This window comes from Muscardinus avellanarius, assembly GCF_963383645.1.
Source record: "Muscardinus avellanarius genome assembly, chromosome: 3".
Taxonomy (NCBI): domain Eukaryota; kingdom Metazoa; phylum Chordata; class Mammalia; order Rodentia; family Gliridae; genus Muscardinus; species Muscardinus avellanarius.
In genome coordinates, this window is record NC_137788.1 from 113228863 (window position 1) to 113246684 (window position 17822).

Genomic DNA, 17822 nt, shown 5'->3' on the forward strand with positions numbered 1-17822 from the left:
GAACCCCAGTGCCTTTTACTTCCAGGCTACACCCTAGCCTTATTTATTTTTTATTTGGAAACAGTGTCTACCTAAATTGCTGAGAGCCAGAGTCGCTGAGGCTGGCCTGAAACCTGTGACCCACCTGTCTCAGCCTGGGTCACAAACATGAGGAGACACCACATCCGGCTTCAAAATAATTTAAGATTAAGCAAAAACAACAAAAAAGCATGCAATGGCCCAGCCAGCTGTGACTCCCTCTAAATAAAAGTGTTTCCTGGGACATCTTCACAATAAAATTGTGTGCTCCTCCAAGATGGCATCCTACTTGCCCAAGTTCTGAATAAATATTAGGTGATAAAAGTCTGGGGTACTTGCTTCATCTCAGAATTCCTTCCAGGTCCTCTCTGCACCTTCCTGCCATGGAGTCGGGTCACTCAGATTCTGTTTGGATCTTAAGTCCAGACGTGCTTGGTACAGTTAGCTGTTGAGAGGGTCTGGCTGGGTAGGCGCGGCTGGCGGTGTGTGTCTGCACCTGACCTGGAAGGTCGCCTGTCAGCCTCACCGGGGTTGGTGTTCTCCCAATCTTCCAGCTACGTTTGAAATCTGGGTTAAGGGAAGCGGTCTCTTTAAGAACTGCTGTGTTCGTCCCGCCCTTTAAAGGGATCAGCTGAATCTGAGTCACATGACTGCGGTCCCTTCCTCCAGCCCAACTTGCCGCTGGCCGCATGTACGGCTGTGGGGAGCCCCGCCGGGGTTGGGGTCCCCAAGCCCCCAGCCCCATGCTCCTCTTGAGTCTACTGCTATCTACAGTACCATCTATCCTGCTAGGGGAGGAGACCCGCCAGGTGAGGGCCGGGGAGAAGAGCAGTGAGGCTTCAGGAAATGCCATTTCCAGGGTTGCTGGAATCTGGGGCAAACAAGGGAGGCGGCTGCCAGGAGAAGTTTCTTCAACCCAAGGGGCAGCCATGGGTCCTGGGAAAGGATTGTGCAGGGGAGGAGGCGCCCTGGCTTCATGCTGTCCAGCGATGTCATCCCTGATGGCCCCGCGACACAACTCCAGGCAGGCCTGCTCTGGGGTTTTCATTCTCATCCCTGCCTTGACCTCCCCCTGCCAGGGTCAGGGCAGGCCTCCTCCACCCTCGGCCATTACTCCGGGATGCCCTTAGCTCCCTGCACCTGCCTGTCACCTAGGCTTCCTGGGTGCCCTGTGCTTCCTAGTGTCCCCCAATCCCTGTCCAGCCACCCTCGAGCTTCTCTGCCTGATCCGCTTCCTCCGCCCTTCCCTGCCCCATCTCCCAGGTCTCTCTGGAGGTTGACCCTGGCTGGCCAGGCCCCCCCCAGAACCTGCTCCATATCCGGGCAGTGGGCAGCAACTCCACACTCCACTACGTGTGGGGCAGCCTGGGGCCTCCAGCCGTGGTGCTGGTGGCCACCAACACGCCTCACAGCGTCCTGCGTGTCAACTGGAGCCTCCTGCTCTCCCCTGAGCCAGGCGGGGGCCTGGCGGTGCTCCCCAAGGACAGCGTCCAGTTTGCTTCAGCCCTCGTCTTCACCAGGGTGAGCGGGTTGGGGGACAGCGGAGAAGAGCGGAGAGAGTGCATCCCCATCAAAGCCAGGGAGACTGTGGGGGGTGAGACAGTGAGATGTGAGGGCCGGGGAGGGGGCCGGGGATGCAGGAGAGAGGGAGACACAGGCACCACTTCCCCACCCACAGCTGCTCGAGTTCCACAGCACCAACACGTCCGACGAGGAAGCAGAGCCACAGGGAAAACCCTACCCTCCATACTCCCTGGCCAGCTTCTCCTGGAACAACATCTCAGGCTCATTGGATCCCGCCACCTTGAGCGTCACGTTTCGAGGCCACCCTGTGCACGACCCTACCAAGGCTTTTGCCAATGGCACCCTGGCCTTCAAGGTAAAGGTGGAAACAGAACTCACAGGACCGGCTGGAGATGGTGGAGCTGATAGGGGTAGTCTTCAAGCACAGGCCTCCGCCTGTCCGCTTCCTTCCTTTCTCTGTGTCCTCCTTCCTAGGTCCAGGCCTTCTCCAGGTCCGGCCGGCCTGCCCAGCCCCCTCGCCTCCTGCACACAGCGGACACCTGTCAGCTAGAAGTGGCCCTGGTCGGGGCCTCTCCCCGAGGAAATCACTCCCTGTTTGGGCTGGAGGTAGTGGCTGTGGGGCAGGGCCTTGACTGCCACTCGATCCAGAAGCAGTACTCCATTGATGATGAATATTCACCCGCCGTCTTCCAGGTGAGGCTGCCCCCAGAGAGGAGAGGCAGGTGGATGGGAAATGTAGGGGGGACCCTAACAGGACCCTGGAGAAGTTTTGACCATTAAGACCTTCTTTTCTTTCTCCTTTTCTTTCTTTCTCTCCTCTTTCTTCCTTTCTTCCCTCCTTCGTACTGGGACAGAACCTTCTGAACTTCCTTGGTATTGGGGATAGAACCCAGGGGCATTCTACCTCCGAGCTACACCCCCCAGCCCTATTTTTTTTTTTTTTTTTTTTTTTTTTTGGTGGTACTGGGGTTCCTGGAAGCCCTTCTACCTCCGGGCTACACTCCCAGACCTATTTCTATTTTTACATTTTCATTTTGGAAACAGGGTCTCCTAAGCCAGCGCGCGCGGCTGGCTTCGAACCTGCGGGATCCTCCTGTCTCCGCCTCCCAAGCGCGGGGATTACAAGTGTGCGCCACCACGCCCGGCTTTTTTTTTTTTTTTTTTTTTTTTTTGTGGTACTGGGGGTGGAACCCAGAGGCTTTCTGCTTCTGGGCTATACTCCCAGACCCATTTTATATTTTATTTGGAAACAGGGTCTCACTGAGTTGCTGAGAGCCTCACTAAGTAGCTGAGGCTGGCTTCAAACCTGCGCGATCCTCCTGTCTCAGCCTCCAAAGTGTAGGGATTACAAGCATGCACCACCACGCCGGGCTTTCCCAGCCCTATTTTTTATTTTTTATTTTGAAACAGGGTCTCAGGGTCTAACTGGGTTGCAAAGAACCTCACTACATAGCTGAGGCTGGCCGCGAACCTGGATGTTCCTGTCTCAGCCTCCCAAATGCTGGGATTACAAGCGTGCGCCACCACGTCTGGCTATTTTTTATTCTTTATTTTGAAACAGGGTCTCACTGAGTTGCAGAGGGCCTCACTAAGTAGCTGAGGCTGTCCGCAAACCGCGATCCTCCTGTCTCAGCCTCCCGAATGCTGGGATTACAAGAGAGCGCCACCACGCTGGCTCAGGCACAGGATTCTTGTTGCCCTGAGCAGAAGGCTGTCACTGTTGGTGACAGACGGAGGCAGAGAGGTGGGCGAGTGGGTTAGACACGGGTTGCTCCTTCTCACCCAGCCTGTCACCTTTCTCCCCAGTTGGACCAGTTGCTGTGGGGCTCCCCGCCGTCCGGCTTTGCACAGTGGCGGCCAGTGGCTTTCTCCCAGAAGCAGGGCAGCCGAGACTCAGCACTGTCCTGCCAGATTTCCCCTCTGCGCCCCACCGTGGCCTACTCCCTGCCCCAGTCTCCCATCATCCAAGCCTTCTTTGGCTCTCAAAGCAACGTGTGCACCTTCAACCTGACCTTCGGGGCGTCAGCGGGTCCTGGCTACTGGGACCAACACTACCTCAGCTGGTGAGAGCCGGGACGGGGCTGAGGGGCTGGGGTTGAAGTGGAGGAGGGCGGAGCTCCCCATCCCCGAAGCCCACCTACCTCTCCTTCTCCCCTCTTGTCCTAGGTCGATGCTCCTGGGCGTGGGCTCCCCTCCACTGGATGCCTTGTCCCCGCTTGTCCTAGGAATCATGGCAGCGGCCCTGGGGGCACCAGGGCTCATGCTGCTTGGGGGAGGCCTGGTTCTGCTGCTGCGACACAGACAGTACTCAGAGTACCAGTCCATCAACTGAGGCCCACTCTCCGGAAAGAAGGACATTACTGGACCTTCCTTTCTGTGCCTGGGACCACTGGACACAGGAGGGCCAGTGTTGTAGCTGGCTGCTCCCCTCTCCCATCATGCTTTGCTGCAGAACCTCAGAAACCAGCTTCAACTTCGTGGTGACCCCTAGGGGGTGCTTCATAAGTATCTTGAGGGGCCCTGGCCAGGACTTTTACAAAAAGATGTTGCCTCTTTATGCCAACCCCTGTGGAGGAGAACTCCAAGGCCTAAACGGGAGTGATTGGTGGGTTGCTCAGAGGCTCTGAAATAAGACTTATCTTTTCCACAAGTTTCCATTCTCTCACTGTGTGGACGTTGTTGGATTCATCTGGGGCTGGTTCCGGGGAGGGCAGAGGTGGGTCTGGAAGGCAAGCTTCCATCCGAGGCCCCAGCTCTCACCAGCCGTGCTTCCTTCCCTCCCTCTTGAACCCTGACTCCTGCCACCACCACGGAGCTAGTGGATTTCAGTACAGTCGGAATCAAACAAGAAAGGGGCACTTGTAAGTGAAGGGCAAATGGGAAATGAAGCCAGGCATGGTGGCGCACACCTGCAATCCCAGTACTTGGGAGGAAGATCACAGGTTCAAGGCCAGCCTCAGCAATCTAAGTGAGACTCTCAGCTTAATGAGACCCTGTTTCAAAATAAAAAATAGAGCCAGGCATAGTGGCACACGCTTGTCATCTCAGCATTTGGGGAGGCTGAGACAGGAGGATAACAGTTCACAGACAGCCTCTGCAACTCAGTGAGACCCTGTTTCAAAATAAAAAATAGGGCAGGGGGTGTAGCTCGGAGATCAAATGCCTCTGGGTTCCATCTCCAGACCCGCAAAAAAGTAAAAAAAAAAATAAAAAATAAATAAAGAATTTAAAATAGGGCAGGGGGTATAGCTCGGAGGTCAAATGCCTCTGGGTTCCATTCCCAGACCTGCAAAAAAAAAAAAAAAAAAAAAAAAAATAGGGCTGAGAGTGTCACTCAGAGGTACTGGGTTCCATCCCCAGTACCGCCAAAAAAAAAAAAGCCAATGAAGACTGATATAGAAATTTATTGTTACTCACACGTGTACACACACACTCACACTAGTTAACATCAGCCACTGGTCTTCCAGTCACCACCCAGGTGGGTGCACATGCCCTCTTGGGGGGCAGATGTCTCTGTCCTCTCTTCCCATGGCAGGCGTAGCTTCTGGGAGGTTTGGGTGCGCGCCTATGTAGGTTGCTGGAAGGGAAGAGGCCGCAGCGCTGCATGGGGCAGCTGTAATAGTCTTGTCTGAAGCTATAAAGGGCCTTAAGGCCAGTCATGGAGGGTCCTGAACCCAAGCCAAACGTGAAAGTCCTTATTTGATCTGATGCCTCCCTCGAGCCTGGGACATGGGCCATTTGTCCAATCTCCTTGAGTTCCTCTGCTTAAACAACTGGTACAGAAACCATCAGGGTTAGCCGGGCGTGGTTGGCGCAGGCTTGTAACCCCAGCATTCGGGAGGCTGAGACCAGAGGATCGCGGTTCGGGGACAGCCTCAGCTACTTAGTGAGGCCCTCTGCAACTCAGTGAGACCCGGTTTCAAAATAAAGAATAAAAATAGCCCTGGGGGTGTAGCTCGGAGGTCGAATGCCCCTGGGTTCCATCCCCAGACCCGCAAAAAAAAAAAAAAAAAAAAAAAAAAAAAACCATCAGGGTTAACTGGCTTTCGCCCCTGTCTCCTGGGCAGCGTTCAGGGTCAGGGAGAACCCAGAAGCAGTAGAAGGAGGCTGCTCCGGAGGAACCAGCACCTCCCCCTGGTCTGGGTCCGGGGTCCTCAGCATCCTTAAGGGACATGGCGGTCCATTTCTAGCCCCGCAGAAGTCCCTCCATTTGACTGTCCCAAGCCGCAAAGGTGGAGGCGGCAGCTGCTGGGGCAGAACAGGGCCAGGGCCAAGTCCAGGCTCTGACCGATGGGTCCGGACCCCTATGGGGCAGTAGCAGGGATCCTCCCGCATGGCCCAGGGCCTGGGCTAAGTCCAGACGCGCAACCGGCTCAGAGAAGGTCAGTCGGCGAGCAAACACCGTGGGCAGAGCTCAGCCCCAGGGGCGAGGCCTGTAGTCGGAGGCCGAGCGGGCGTGGTCGGGGTAGTCCAAGCGGCCCTCGGAGGCAGTGAGCATGCGCTCGGGCTCCACCGCGAACATGTAGTAGAGGTTCCAGACCAGCATGGCCAGCAGCGGCAGGAAGGTCAGGCCGTAGCCGAAGCCTCGGAAGGAGCGGCCCACGGCGAAGGTCAGCCAGTAGATCAGCCTGCAGGGGTGCAAGGCGGGCACTCAGGGACCCCAGCCGGCGGGCTGAGGGAGGCAGGGGTTGGTGAGGATGGGTGGTAAGCCGAAAACAACTGGTGCTGCCTTTTTTCTTTTCTTTTCTTTTTCCGGTACTGGGGATGGAACCCAGGGGCATTCTACCTCCAAGCTACACACCCAGCCCTTTTTTTAATTCTTTATTTTATTTGTTTGTTTGTTTGTTTGTTTGTTTTGGTGGTACTGGGGTTCCTGGAAACCCTTCTATCTCCAGGCTACACTCCCAGACCTATTTTTATACTTTTTAAATTTGGAAACAGGGTCTCTTTTTTTTTTTTTTTTTGGTGGTACTGGGGGTGGAATCCCCTGGGCTATACTACCAGACCCATTTTATATTTTATTTGGAAACAGGGTCTCACTAAGTTGCTGAGAGCCTCACTAAGTAGCTGAGGCTGGCTATGAACCTGTGCGATCCTCCTGTCTCAGCCTCCCAAGCACTGGGATTACAAGCGTGCACCACCATGCCCGGCTGGTTTCTGCCTTTCCAATGGTCTAGGAACACAGCTAATGACAGCAGGTGCATGATGTAATTATTTATTTATTTATTTTTGTGCTACTGGGGAGGGAACCAAGGGGCTTTCTACCTCCAGGCTATACTCCCAGACCTATTTTATACTTTATTTGGAAACAGGGTCTCACTAAGTTGCTGAGAGCCTCACTAAGTAGCTGAGGCTGGCTATGAACCTGTGCGATCCTCCTGTCTCAGCCTCCCAAGCACTGGGATTACAAGCGTGCACCACCATGCCCGTCTCACGATGTAATTTTGACTTCCCAGACTATTCATGAGTGGGCAGTCCACATTCACACAGTTTCAAACTACACCCTATACCTATTTTTTCCTTTTTTTTCTTTTTTTGTGGGGCTGGGGATGGAACCCAGGGACATTCGACCTCCAAGCTGTACCCCAGCCCTGTTTGTTTGTTTGTTTGTTTGTTTGTTTGTTTTTGTGGTACTGGGGATGGAATCCAGGGGCATTCTACCTCTGAGCTATATCCCCAGCCCTGTGTTTTATTCCTTATTTTGAAACAGGGTCTAAGTTGCAGAAGGCCTCACTAAGTAGCTGAGGCTGTATATGAACCTGTGAACCTCCTGTCTCAGCCTCTCAAGCACTGAGATTACAAGCGTACAGTTTATAAATTCATTTTTATTTATTTATTTTGCAGTACTGAGAATGGAACTTAAGGGCATTGTACCTCAGAGCTACACCCCCAGCCCTATTGTTTTAGTCTTTTGTTGTTGTTGTTGTTGTTGCAGATCTGGGGATGGAACCCAGGGACATTCTACCTTCGAGCTATACCCTTTGCCCTATTTTTTTTTTTTATTCTTTATTTTGAAACAGGGTCTCACTAAGTTGCGCAGGGCCTCACTGAGTAGCTGAGGCTGTCCGAGAACCGTGCTCCTCCTGTCTCAGCCTCCCAAATGCTGGGATTACAAGCGTGCGCCAACACACCCTGCTATAAACACTTTTTTTTTCTTGGTGGTATTGGGGTTCCTGGAAACCCTTCTATCTCCGGACTACACTCCCAGGCCTATTTTTATTTTTTTATTTGGAAGCAGGGTCTCTTAAGCCAGCGCGGCTGGCTTCAAACCTGCGCGATCCTCCTGTCTCCGCCTCCCAAGCACGGGGATTACAAGCGTGCAACACCACACCTTGCTATAAATGCATTTTTAAGAGAGAAAGAGAAAGTGGATTCATCCCCAACGTGTCCACTGAGTCTGATGTAGAATCCAGAAAGACCCCGACCCTGGCTTTCCAGACTCTTGGGTGTCTGGCTCCTCCCTCTCCCCTCCCCAGGCGCCTACTCACCGGGAGATGGCAAAGAGCCCCGTGAGCAGGGGCAGCAGCTTGAGGGTGTCCTGCGGCAGGTAGGTGGAAAGCACGGCCAGGTTAAAGAAGTAGAGAATGAAGAGCTGCACCGACTGGGCCACGTACCGCCGGTGGATCTCCACCTCCCGCCTGGGCTCCTCGAAGGGCCGCAGAGACGAAAAGCACAGCAGGCTCAGCCCGTACACCAGGAGCCCTGGGGAGGCAGGTTGGGAGCACACTGGGTCAGAGGAGGAGGCAGGAGGGGAGACAGCAGGAAGGCGGGCCCCGCTCGCCTGGCACCCCGGCGGGCAGAGGTGCTCTTGCAAGGGGATGGCACACAGACCGGGTGAAGGGCATCCCTCCTACCCAGGCCAGGCAGACTCAGCCCGCAGCCCAGGTCTCCTCCCAAGGCCCAGACTCACCCAGAATAATGGGGAAGGTGGCGAAGACCCCACAGCGCAGTGTGTAGATGAGGCGGGAGCTCATGGTGGGCAGCCGCGGGGCATCGAAGGGCAGGAAGGCGTAGGCCCCGTACAGCAAGCAGGGGAAGAGCACCAGGGCGGCGCCCACCGAGGCCACGGCCCTCAGCCCCTCGCGGCCCCCGCAGGTCCCGCAGCCCCCGCAGGGCCGGGCCGGCGGCTTCACGATGGCCTCTGCCCACTTGCGCTCCAGGGGCTCGGGGTAGCTGGCCCGGGGCGGCAGGAAGGGCCGGCGGGCGCCCTGGCCGGGCTCGCAGCGCACGATGAGGTCTTCCTGGGGCCGCCGCTCGATGCACTGAAGGTCGATGGGCACGAAAGCCCGGGCCGCCTTCTCAGGCAGCAGGTTGGCATCCTCTTCTGGGGGCTCCTCTGGCTTGGTGGCTGGTTCAGACTCCAGGAGCTCCGGCTCCAGCTTCCGCCAGCCGGGAGGATCCGGGAATGGGGCAGTGGGCTGGGGCTCAGCACCCCAGGGCAGGGTGGCAGCCTCGCTTACTGTGCTGTCTAGACCGTCCTCAGCCCCCTCTCCGGCCATGGGTGATCCGACTGAAGACCCCACTCTGAGGGACTCGGCCCCAGGGGACTCGGTCTCACTTTCCTCCTCTGGCTGCCGGCCATTAGGGACCAAGGCCTGGGGTGGACCCTTCTCCAGGGTCTCAGGCCCCTTCACCTCCGTCAGGGCCAGGGCCTCAGGTTCTGCCATCCTGGGGCCTCAGTTCTGGGTCTACCATGAGGTCATCCTGGAGAGAGCAGAAGAAAGGTCTCTTGAAGCTCCTGTCTTTAGCCGGGGAAGGGGTACACGCCTGCAATCCCAGTACTTGGGAGGCTGCGGCAGGAGGATTGCAGGTTGGAGGCCGGCCTCAGATACTTAGTGAGGCCCTCCGCAACTTAGTGAGACCCTGTTTCAACATGAAAAATAAAATAGGAGATGGTAATGGTGGCTCACGCTTGTAATCCCAGCATTTGGGAGGCTGAGACATAGGATCGTGGTTCACGGACAGCCTCAGCTACTTAGTGAGGCCCTCTGCAACTCAATGAGACCCTGTTTCAAAACAAAGAATAAAAAATAGGGCAGGGGGTGTAGCTTAGAGGTCGAATACCTCTGTGTTTCATCCCCAAAACCACAAAAAAAAGAAAAAAAATAGGGCTGGGGCTGTATCTTGGAAGTAGAATGCCTCTGGATTCAATCCCCAGTACCTCAAAATAAATAAATAAAACAAACAAACAAACAAACAAACAAATGGTCTAGTGGTGGTGGAGCTCAGAGGTAGAATGCTCCTGATTTCAATCCCTAGTACCACAAGGGGGGAAAAAAAAAACCTGTTTTAGTGCTGGGAATATGGCTCAGGGCTGGAGCACTTTGCCTAGAATGCACAAGGTGTTGGATTCCATCCCTAACACATAAAACAAACAAGCCGGGCGGTGAATGCGCACGCCTGTAATCCCAGTACTTGGGAGGCTGATCCAGGAGGATCGCAGGTTGGAGCCAGCCTTAGCAACGTAGTAAGACTCTCTCTCATCAACCTAGTGAGACCCTGTTTCCAAATAAAAATTAAATGGAAGCTAGAGGTGTAGCTTGGAGGTAGAATGCCCCTGAGTCCAATCCCCAGCATCCTCCCCCCAACACACACACACACACACACACACACACTCACACGCACGCACACACGCAAAGCCCCTGTCTTCTGGCCCTTATCGACAGTTTGTCAGAACTGGAACTCTCTGGGGCAGCTGGCTTCACTGGTTTGGCTCCGCCTAGGACCTTAGGGAGTGGGATGGTGTTGAAACAGAGAGGCGGGAGGGCCGCGAGCGGCTGGCACAGAGGCTTTCAACATCAAATACAATCCAGCAGGTCAGAGTGAGTCAGGGGGCACCGGCCTCAGCCAGCCCCACCCACACCTTCTACCCCTCCGCCAAAACCCCTGGAGTCATGGCCACCCCAGCCGGGAATGGGAGGGTGAAAAAGGATAGTCTTAGAACTTTCAAAAGCGTCTTTCCCACCAAGGGCCTTTTCTTTTTTTTCTTTTTAGTACTGGAGATAGAACCCAGAGGCATTCTACCTCGGACCAATAACCCCAGCCCTACTTTTTATTCTTTATTTTTTATTATTTTATTTTATTTTATTTTGGCGATACTGGGGGTGGAACCCAGGGGCATTCTACCTCCAAGCTACACCCCCAGCCCTATTTTTTATTCTTTATTTTGAAACAGGGTCTCACTAAGTTGGTGAGAGTTTTACTACTTGGTGAGGCTGGCCTCTAACCTGTGATCATCCTGTCTCAGCCTCCCAAGTACTGGGATTACAGGAGTGTGCCATCACTGCCCAGCTTGTTTATGTGTTAGGGGTGGAATCCAAGATCTCAGTTTCCAGGTCTCACGAAGAAACTATTCCCAAGAGGGGCTCACTAAGTGGCTGAAGCTGGCCACGAACCCGGATCCTTCCATCTCAGCTTCCCCAATGCTGGGATTACCACGCCCGGCCTTTATTTTTTATTATTTATTTATTTATTTTTGTGGTGCTGGGGATAGAACCCAAGGGCATTCTACCTCAGAGCTATACCCCCAGCCCTATTCTTTATTTTGAAACAGGGTCTCACTGAGTTGCAGAGGGCCTCACTAAGTAGCCAAGGCTGTCAGAAAACCCGGATCCTGTGTCAGCCTCCCAAATGCTGGGGTTACAAGCGTGTGCCACTACACATGGCGCTTACTTATTCTTTATTTTGAAACAGGGTCTCACTGAGTTGCAGAGGGCCTCACTAAGTAGCTGGGGCTGTCCGAGAACCATGATCCTCTGGTCTCAGCCTCCCAAGTGCTGGGATTACAAGCTTGAGCCAGCATGCCTGGTTCAAGGATCTTTCTAAAAAACAGAGGTGCTGCCCTCCACGGCCCCATCCACCTTTCTCCCTGCCGATCGGTCCTCACTTTGAACTCTTCTGAAAACTGGCCCCAGTGACCTGCTGACACATCTGTCCCGAGGGGTGGCAAGGCGACACACCGGCTCATGGTGCCTCCAATCTGGGTCCCTGGGCAGTTTCCAGACTCCCTGCTCGCCCCCCCACCCCAGCCTCCTCCCATCTCTGCGAGGCCTGGGCTCCTCGTCCTAACACTTAGGTCTAGTCTAGTTGTGGCTGCTTCCCCTGCCTCTCTTCAGTCCTTCCTCCCCACCACCCTGCATCTCACTGCTTCTAGAAGGGTCTCTTCTAGGACCCTCCTAGCCCTGCCGTTTAGACCCATGACACCCTCTTACCTTTCATCTGGAGAGAGGTGGCAGGTCCCTAGCATCCGGGAGGGAGCTGCCCCAGCTCCCTGCTAGCTCTGCAAGTATTTCTCTCTGTCTCCCTCCCTTTACCCGTGTCTCCAAACCTGTCTGACCAGAGCAGGTGGGGCCCAGATTAAAGGGGCAGGCCCTGTCCTGCTAAATCGGAGGACAGAAAAAGCATTGAAAGTAGCCCGGCATGGTGGCGCGTGTTTGTCTTCCCAGGATTTGGGAGGCTGAGACAGGAGAATCTGGGTTCAAGGACAGCCTCAGGGACTTAGTGAGACTCTGTTTCAAAATAAAGAATAAAAAATAGAGATAGGGGGTGGAGCTCAGAGGTAGAATGCTCCTGGGTTCCACCTCCTGTGCCATAAATAAGAAAAAAGAGAGAGAGAATAAAAAATAGAGCTGGAGTTGTAGCTTGGAGGTATAATGCCCCAGGGTTAGCCGGCTGTGGTGGTGCAGGCTTGTAATCCCACCATTGGGAGGCTGAGACCTGAGGATCATGGTTCACAGACAGCTTCAGCTACTTAGTGAGGCCCTCCCCAACTTAGTGAGACCCTGTTTCAAAATAAAGAATAAAAAATAGGGCAGGGGGTATAGCTTGGAGGTCGAATACCCTTGGGTTCCATCACCAGACCCACACACACACACACACAAAAAGAATGCCCCTGGGTTCCATTCTCAGTGCTGCAAAATAATAATAATAATAATAATAATAATAATAATAATAAGAAGAAGAAGAAGAAGAAGAAGAAGCAGCCGGGCGTGGTGGTGCACACTTGTAATCCCAGTATTCAGAAGGTTGAGACAGGAGGATCGCAGTTCGCGGTCAGCCTCAGCTACTACTTAGTAAGGCCCTTTGCAACTTGGTTTCAAAATAAAGAATAAAAAATAGGGCTGAAGCACGCTTTTAATCCCCGCGCTTGGGAGGCAGAGACAGGAAGATTGTGCTTGTTCGAAGCCAGCCATGCTGGCTTAAGAGACCCTGTTTCCAAATATAAATTTAAAATATAAATATAAAACTGTTTAAAATATAAAACAGTTCTGGGAGTGTAGCCTGGAGGTAGAAGGGTTTCCAGGAACCCCAGTACCACCACCAAAAGAAAAAAATAGGGCTGAGGGTGGACCTCACGTGCACGCACAAACACACACACACACACACACACACACACACAGCATTGAAGGTGGACATCACCCTCTCTTGGTGTGGGGTGCAGCTGGGCACAGAGGGAGATTTGTGTTGTAGACAAATGGCAGGTGTAAGAGTTCCCAGGTCAGGAAAGCACAGGGAGTCGGGGGAGGTGGGTTTGTGTGCATTAAAGGACATTTAGAGTAGGTTGGGACACCTAGAAGAAAAGCATTTGTGCATTTTTTTATTTATTGAGCCACTGCTATTAGCGACACACTATTCTAGGCCCAGGTACAGAAGAGAACGAGATGCCTGTGGCGCTCTCTGCCATGAGTTCATGTTTTGTTTTGTTTTTGTGTGTCTGGGGATGGAACCCAGGGTCATTCTACCTCCGAGCTACACCCCCTGCCTCCTTCTTCTTCTTCTTCTTCTTCTTCTTCTTCTTCTTCTTCTTCTTCTCTTCTTCTTTTTGGTGGTACTGGGGGTGGAACCCAGAGGCTTTCTACCTCCGGGCTATACTCCCAGACCTATTTTATATTTTATTTGGAAACAGAGTCTCACGACCCTAAGAGCCTCACTAAGTAGCTGAGGCTGGCTTCGAACCTGTGCGATCCTCCTGTCTCAGCCTCCCAAGCGCAGGGGAATATAAGTGTGTGCCACCACGCCTGGCTTTTTCTTCTTTACTTTGAAACAGGGTCTCACTAAGTTGCGGAGGGCCTAAGTAGCTAAGGCTGTCCCCAAATAGCAATCCTCTGGTCTCAGCCTCCCGAATGCTGGGATTACAAGAGTGCACCACCACGCCCGGCCTTGAGTTCACTTTTTAATGGTACAACAGTAGCCAGGAGTGGTGGCACATGTTTGTAATCCCAGGACTTGGGAGGCTGAGACAGGAAGATTATGCAGGTTCGAAGCCAGCCTTGGCTACTTAGTGAGGCTCTCAGAAATTTAGACCCTTGAGAGCCAGGCGTGGTGGTGGCGCATGCTTGTAATCCCAGCATTTGGGAGGCTGAGGCAGGAGCATCGCGGTTCGCGGACAGCCTCAGCTACTACTTAGTGAGGCGCTTTGCAACTCAGTGAGACCCTGTTTCAAAATAAAGAATAAAAAATAGGGCTGGAGGTGTAGCTGGGAGGTAGAATGCCCCTGGGTTTCATCCCAGTACCGCATAAAAAAAATAAAAAAATAAAAATAAATTAATAAATGGGGCTGGGGGTGTACCTTAGAGGTAAAATGCCCTTGGGTTCACTCCCCAGTTCTGCCAAAAAATATATATAAATAAAACCAAATCTGCTTGCCATGCTGGTACACACTTGTAATCCCTGTACTTGGGAGGCTGAGACAGGAGGATCGCACAGGTTCGAAGCCAGCCTCAGCTACTTGATGAGGCTCTCAGCAACTTAGTGAGACCCTGTTTCCAAATAAAATATAAAATAGTTCGGGGAGTGTAGTCCGGAGATTAAAAAAAAAAAAAAAAAAGAGTCCCTGGGTTCCATCCCCAGTACCTCCTCAACACACAAGCAAAAGAAATATAAATAAATAAATAAATAAATTCCAGATTCCCAGTACCACCATAAACAAATAATTAACTAATTAATTTTGGGGGCGAGGGATCAATGTGTATGTTGTGTGTGTGTCCGAGAGATATACTGGGGATTGAACTCAGGGGCATTCTACCTCTGAGTTACAGCCCCAACCCTATTTTATGTTTTATTTGGAAGCAGGGTCTCACTAAGTTGCTGAGGCTGGCTACGAAACTGCGATGCTCCTGTTTTAGCCTCCCAACTCCTGGGCTCCCAGGCATGTGCCACCACAGCCTACGGTACGGGAATCATTCTCAACAATGGCCTGATCGAGCTGTGAATCCACCGGTCCCATCCAGCTCAGCCTCAGCGGCGCGGGGCCCACTGTCCGTTCTCCGCACGTCTGTTTCAATAAAGTTTTTCTTAAGGTCTTGAAGAGAAGCCAGAAAGAGGCCACGCTGCCCACACTTAGTTCTGGCAACTTCCGGGGAGGGAAAGCAAGTTCCGCGAGATTTGGTAGCAGCGGGCCGCCGGCCCGTCACGGCGCCGCTGCTCTCGCGAGATTTGGGCGGCGGAGGAGGAGCTGGCGCGGGCTGCCGCCTCTCAGCGATGGCGGCCGAGCAGGGCCGGCGGCGGTGGCGGCTGCGGCGACGGCCGGAGAGGGCAGCGGTGGAGGTAGCGGTGGGCGGCGGGGGCCTGTGACCCGGAGCCGCCCCCGGACCCGGGCATCATGAGCCAAGGCCCCCCTCCAGGGGAGAGCAGCGAGCCCGAGGCCAAGGTCCTCCACACTAAGCGGCTTTACCGGTGAGCGGGGCCGGGGCGTGAGTGCAGCTGCCGGGGGCGGCCCGGCCGAGGTGGGCTGCGCGGCGTGGGCAGGAGCGGGACCGGGGCCCGTGACCTGGGATGGCTCTGAAAGGAGCAGCGGGGTGGGTGGGAGGCTGGCGAGCACGTGGGGGCCCCCTCCGCGGCGCCTTGGGGTGGGCGCGGCGCTCTAGGAGTTGGGGTACCCGGGTGGGAGTGGGGCCTGGAGGGGCACGAGTAGGTGAGTCCGGCGGGCGGGGGTCAGGGATGGAGAGAAGCCGGAAGGAAAAGGTGCTGAGAAGCTTGAGCGACGCACGGAGCAGAGCCCTTTGCTGAAAACCACAGAGTCAGGCTCAGGTCCCTGCTGTGCCTTCTCATCGGGTGACCTTGGGCCTCAGTTTCCTCTTCCTTAAAAGGAGAGGGTTGGATCGAATACGCTCAGAAGTCGCTCAGGTCCCCAGTTCCGGGGAGTCCGAATGGAGCTAGGAGGAGGGCGGAGGAAAGAGCCTAGCGGAGGAGCTGTGTTGGCCGGGAAGGTCCGCGAAGGACTTTGTGTCCAGCACCCGGGCACTCCCGCGGCCTGCGTTTCTCCGGCCTCAGGGCGACGTTGTCTTGCCAGTTTCCATTCGTGGTTTCTGATTTCCACGGTGCCACTCGGTTGGGAACACCAGCAAGAGGTCTTCCCACCTTGGGTGGAGGAATTTTTGTGTAGGTCACCTGGAATATGGGCCCCAGAACTGGATCACAATAGGATGAAACACAAACCAAACCGAAGCTTCTGCCTTCTAGTAGGAAGTAGCGTTTGGAATTTTCATTGAGCTCGGGCTGTGCGGGACAGGGGTTCCACCTGACAAGATACCCTCAGCGCCTTAGACCTCTGGCAGGGAAAGGGTCAAGAGTATGTTGTCTTTTCCTCCTTGAGCAGGCATCTTGCCTGCTACGGCCTTGTGAGCCAAGAGGCAGAGGGGAATATAGGCTGGTCCCAAAATAGCAGAATGATCCAATCCAGCTGCCTCTGGGCGCCCACTGTCCCCAGGCAGGTGAGGAGTTGGCTGCGGGTGGCATGTGTGCCTGAGCATGCTGTTGGGTGGCGGTGCTGCCTGTCAGAGCGTGGGCAATGTCTGCAGTATTTTTTACTCAGCTCTAGCTCTGGGGGATGGCGCTGGCCAGCTCTGATTTTCCTCAAATCTAGTCCTTTCTCAAACCGTGACCTTCACCAGATTGACTGCCTTAAAACTGGTATGTTTGCCTATGTGGCTTACATGTGTTACATATAGGTATCTCTGCCTGTAATTGTGTGTTTTTGACTTTGAGGAGAGTGAACAGTTGAGGCAACCCGTTTCTGTATTTATTTATTTATTTATTTATTTATTTATTTATTTATTTATTTATTTATTTTTGCCGTACTGGGGATGGAACCCAGGGGCATTCTACCTCCAAGCTACAGCCCTATTTTTTATTTATTGTGAAACAGGATCTCAATGAGTTGCGGAGGGCCTCACTAAGTAGCTGAGGCTGTCTGTGAACCACAATCCTCTTGTCTCAGCCTCCCAAATGCTGGGATTACAAGCGTGCACCACCACATACGGCTTCTGTTGTTGTTGTTGTTGTTGTTATTATTATTATTATTATTATTACTATTATTATTATTATTATGTACTGCAGATTGAACCCAGGGGCATTCTACTTCTTGCTTGTATCCCCAGCCTAATTTTTTATTCTTTATTTTGAAACAGGGTCTCACTAAGTTGCAGAGGGCCTCATTAAGTAGCTGAGGCTGGTTGCGAACTTGCGATCGTCCTGTCTCAGCCTCCTAAGTACTGGGATTACAAGCATGTGCCATCACGCCTGGCTTATTCTTTAGTTTTTGAGACAGGATCTCACTGAGTTACGGTGGGCTTCACTAAGTACCTGAGGCTGGCTGTGAACTGTGATCCTCCTGTCTCAGCCTCCCAAGTACTGGGATTACAAGCATGCACCACCATGCCTGGCTCTGTTTTTATTTATTATAGCAGTGGTGATTGGTGGAAGGCGCTGGGAGGGATGTCTGATTTCGCTGCCTAAGATAAATATGTTTTTAGATTATGGACCTGTCATACAGCTTCAGTAAATTTGGGGAACTTCCAAACATAGCTGTTATTTTTTCCAGTACCAGGGATTGAACCCAGGGGCATTCTACCTCCAAGATACATCCCCAGCCCAATTTTTTATTCTTTCTTTCTTTCTTTTTTTGAAATTTTTGGTGGTATTGGGGATGGAACCCCAGTACTACCCATTTTATATTTTATTTGGAAACAGGGTCTCTTAAGTCATGGAGGCTGGCTTGGTACCTGCGTGATCCTCCTGTCTCCGCCTCCCAAGTACAGCGTGCGCCGCCACACATGGCTTTATTCTTTATTTTTGTTTGTTTGTTTGTTTTTGGTGGTACTGGAGTTCCTGGAAATCCTTCTACGTCCGGGCTATATTCCCGGACCTATTTTTATATTTTTTTTATTTGGAAACAGGGTCTCTTAAGCCAGTGAGGCTGGCTTCGAACCTGCATGATCCTCCTGTCTCCGCCTCCCAAGCTTGGGGATTATAAGAGTGCGCCACCACGCCCGGCTATTTGT

The 17822-nt window shown here is 53.3% G+C and overlaps 3 protein-coding genes across 5 annotated transcripts in view; 2 read left to right on the forward strand and 1 right to left on the reverse strand.

Moving 5' to 3' along the window:
* Positions 1 to 707: 707 nt before the first annotated feature.
* Positions 708 to 3874, forward strand: GLMP (glycosylated lysosomal membrane protein; the record flags this gene model as incomplete). Its single annotated transcript, XM_080690683.1, has 6 exons — positions 708 to 827; positions 1282 to 1539; positions 1697 to 1897; positions 2017 to 2235; positions 3349 to 3605; positions 3709 to 3874. The coding sequence occupies 6 exons, from the start codon at positions 708 to 710 to the stop codon at positions 3872 to 3874; spliced, it is 1221 nt and encodes a 406-aa protein (XP_080546809.1).
* A 2082-nt stretch (positions 3875 to 5956) lies between these two features.
* On the reverse strand, positions 5957 to 9209 carry TMEM79 (transmembrane protein 79; the record flags this gene model as incomplete). Its single annotated transcript, XM_080693347.1, has 3 exons — positions 5957 to 6170; positions 8031 to 8244; positions 8453 to 9209. The coding sequence occupies 3 exons, from the start codon at positions 9207 to 9209 to the stop codon at positions 5957 to 5959; spliced, it is 1185 nt and encodes a 394-aa protein (XP_080549473.1).
* Positions 9210 to 15142: 5933 nt separating this feature from the next.
* SMG5 (SMG5 nonsense mediated mRNA decay factor) overlaps positions 15143 to 17822 on the forward strand; it is a gene marked incomplete at both ends in the record, with an annotated part of 30268 nt that continues 27588 nt past the window's right edge. For all 3 annotated transcript variants that reach the window (XM_080690963.1, XM_080690965.1, XM_080690964.1), the window contains one exon: positions 15143 to 15216. In XM_080690963.1, the coding sequence (XP_080547089.1) occupies positions 15143 to 15216 (74 nt within the window). The remainder of the gene's footprint in view (positions 15217 to 17822) is intronic.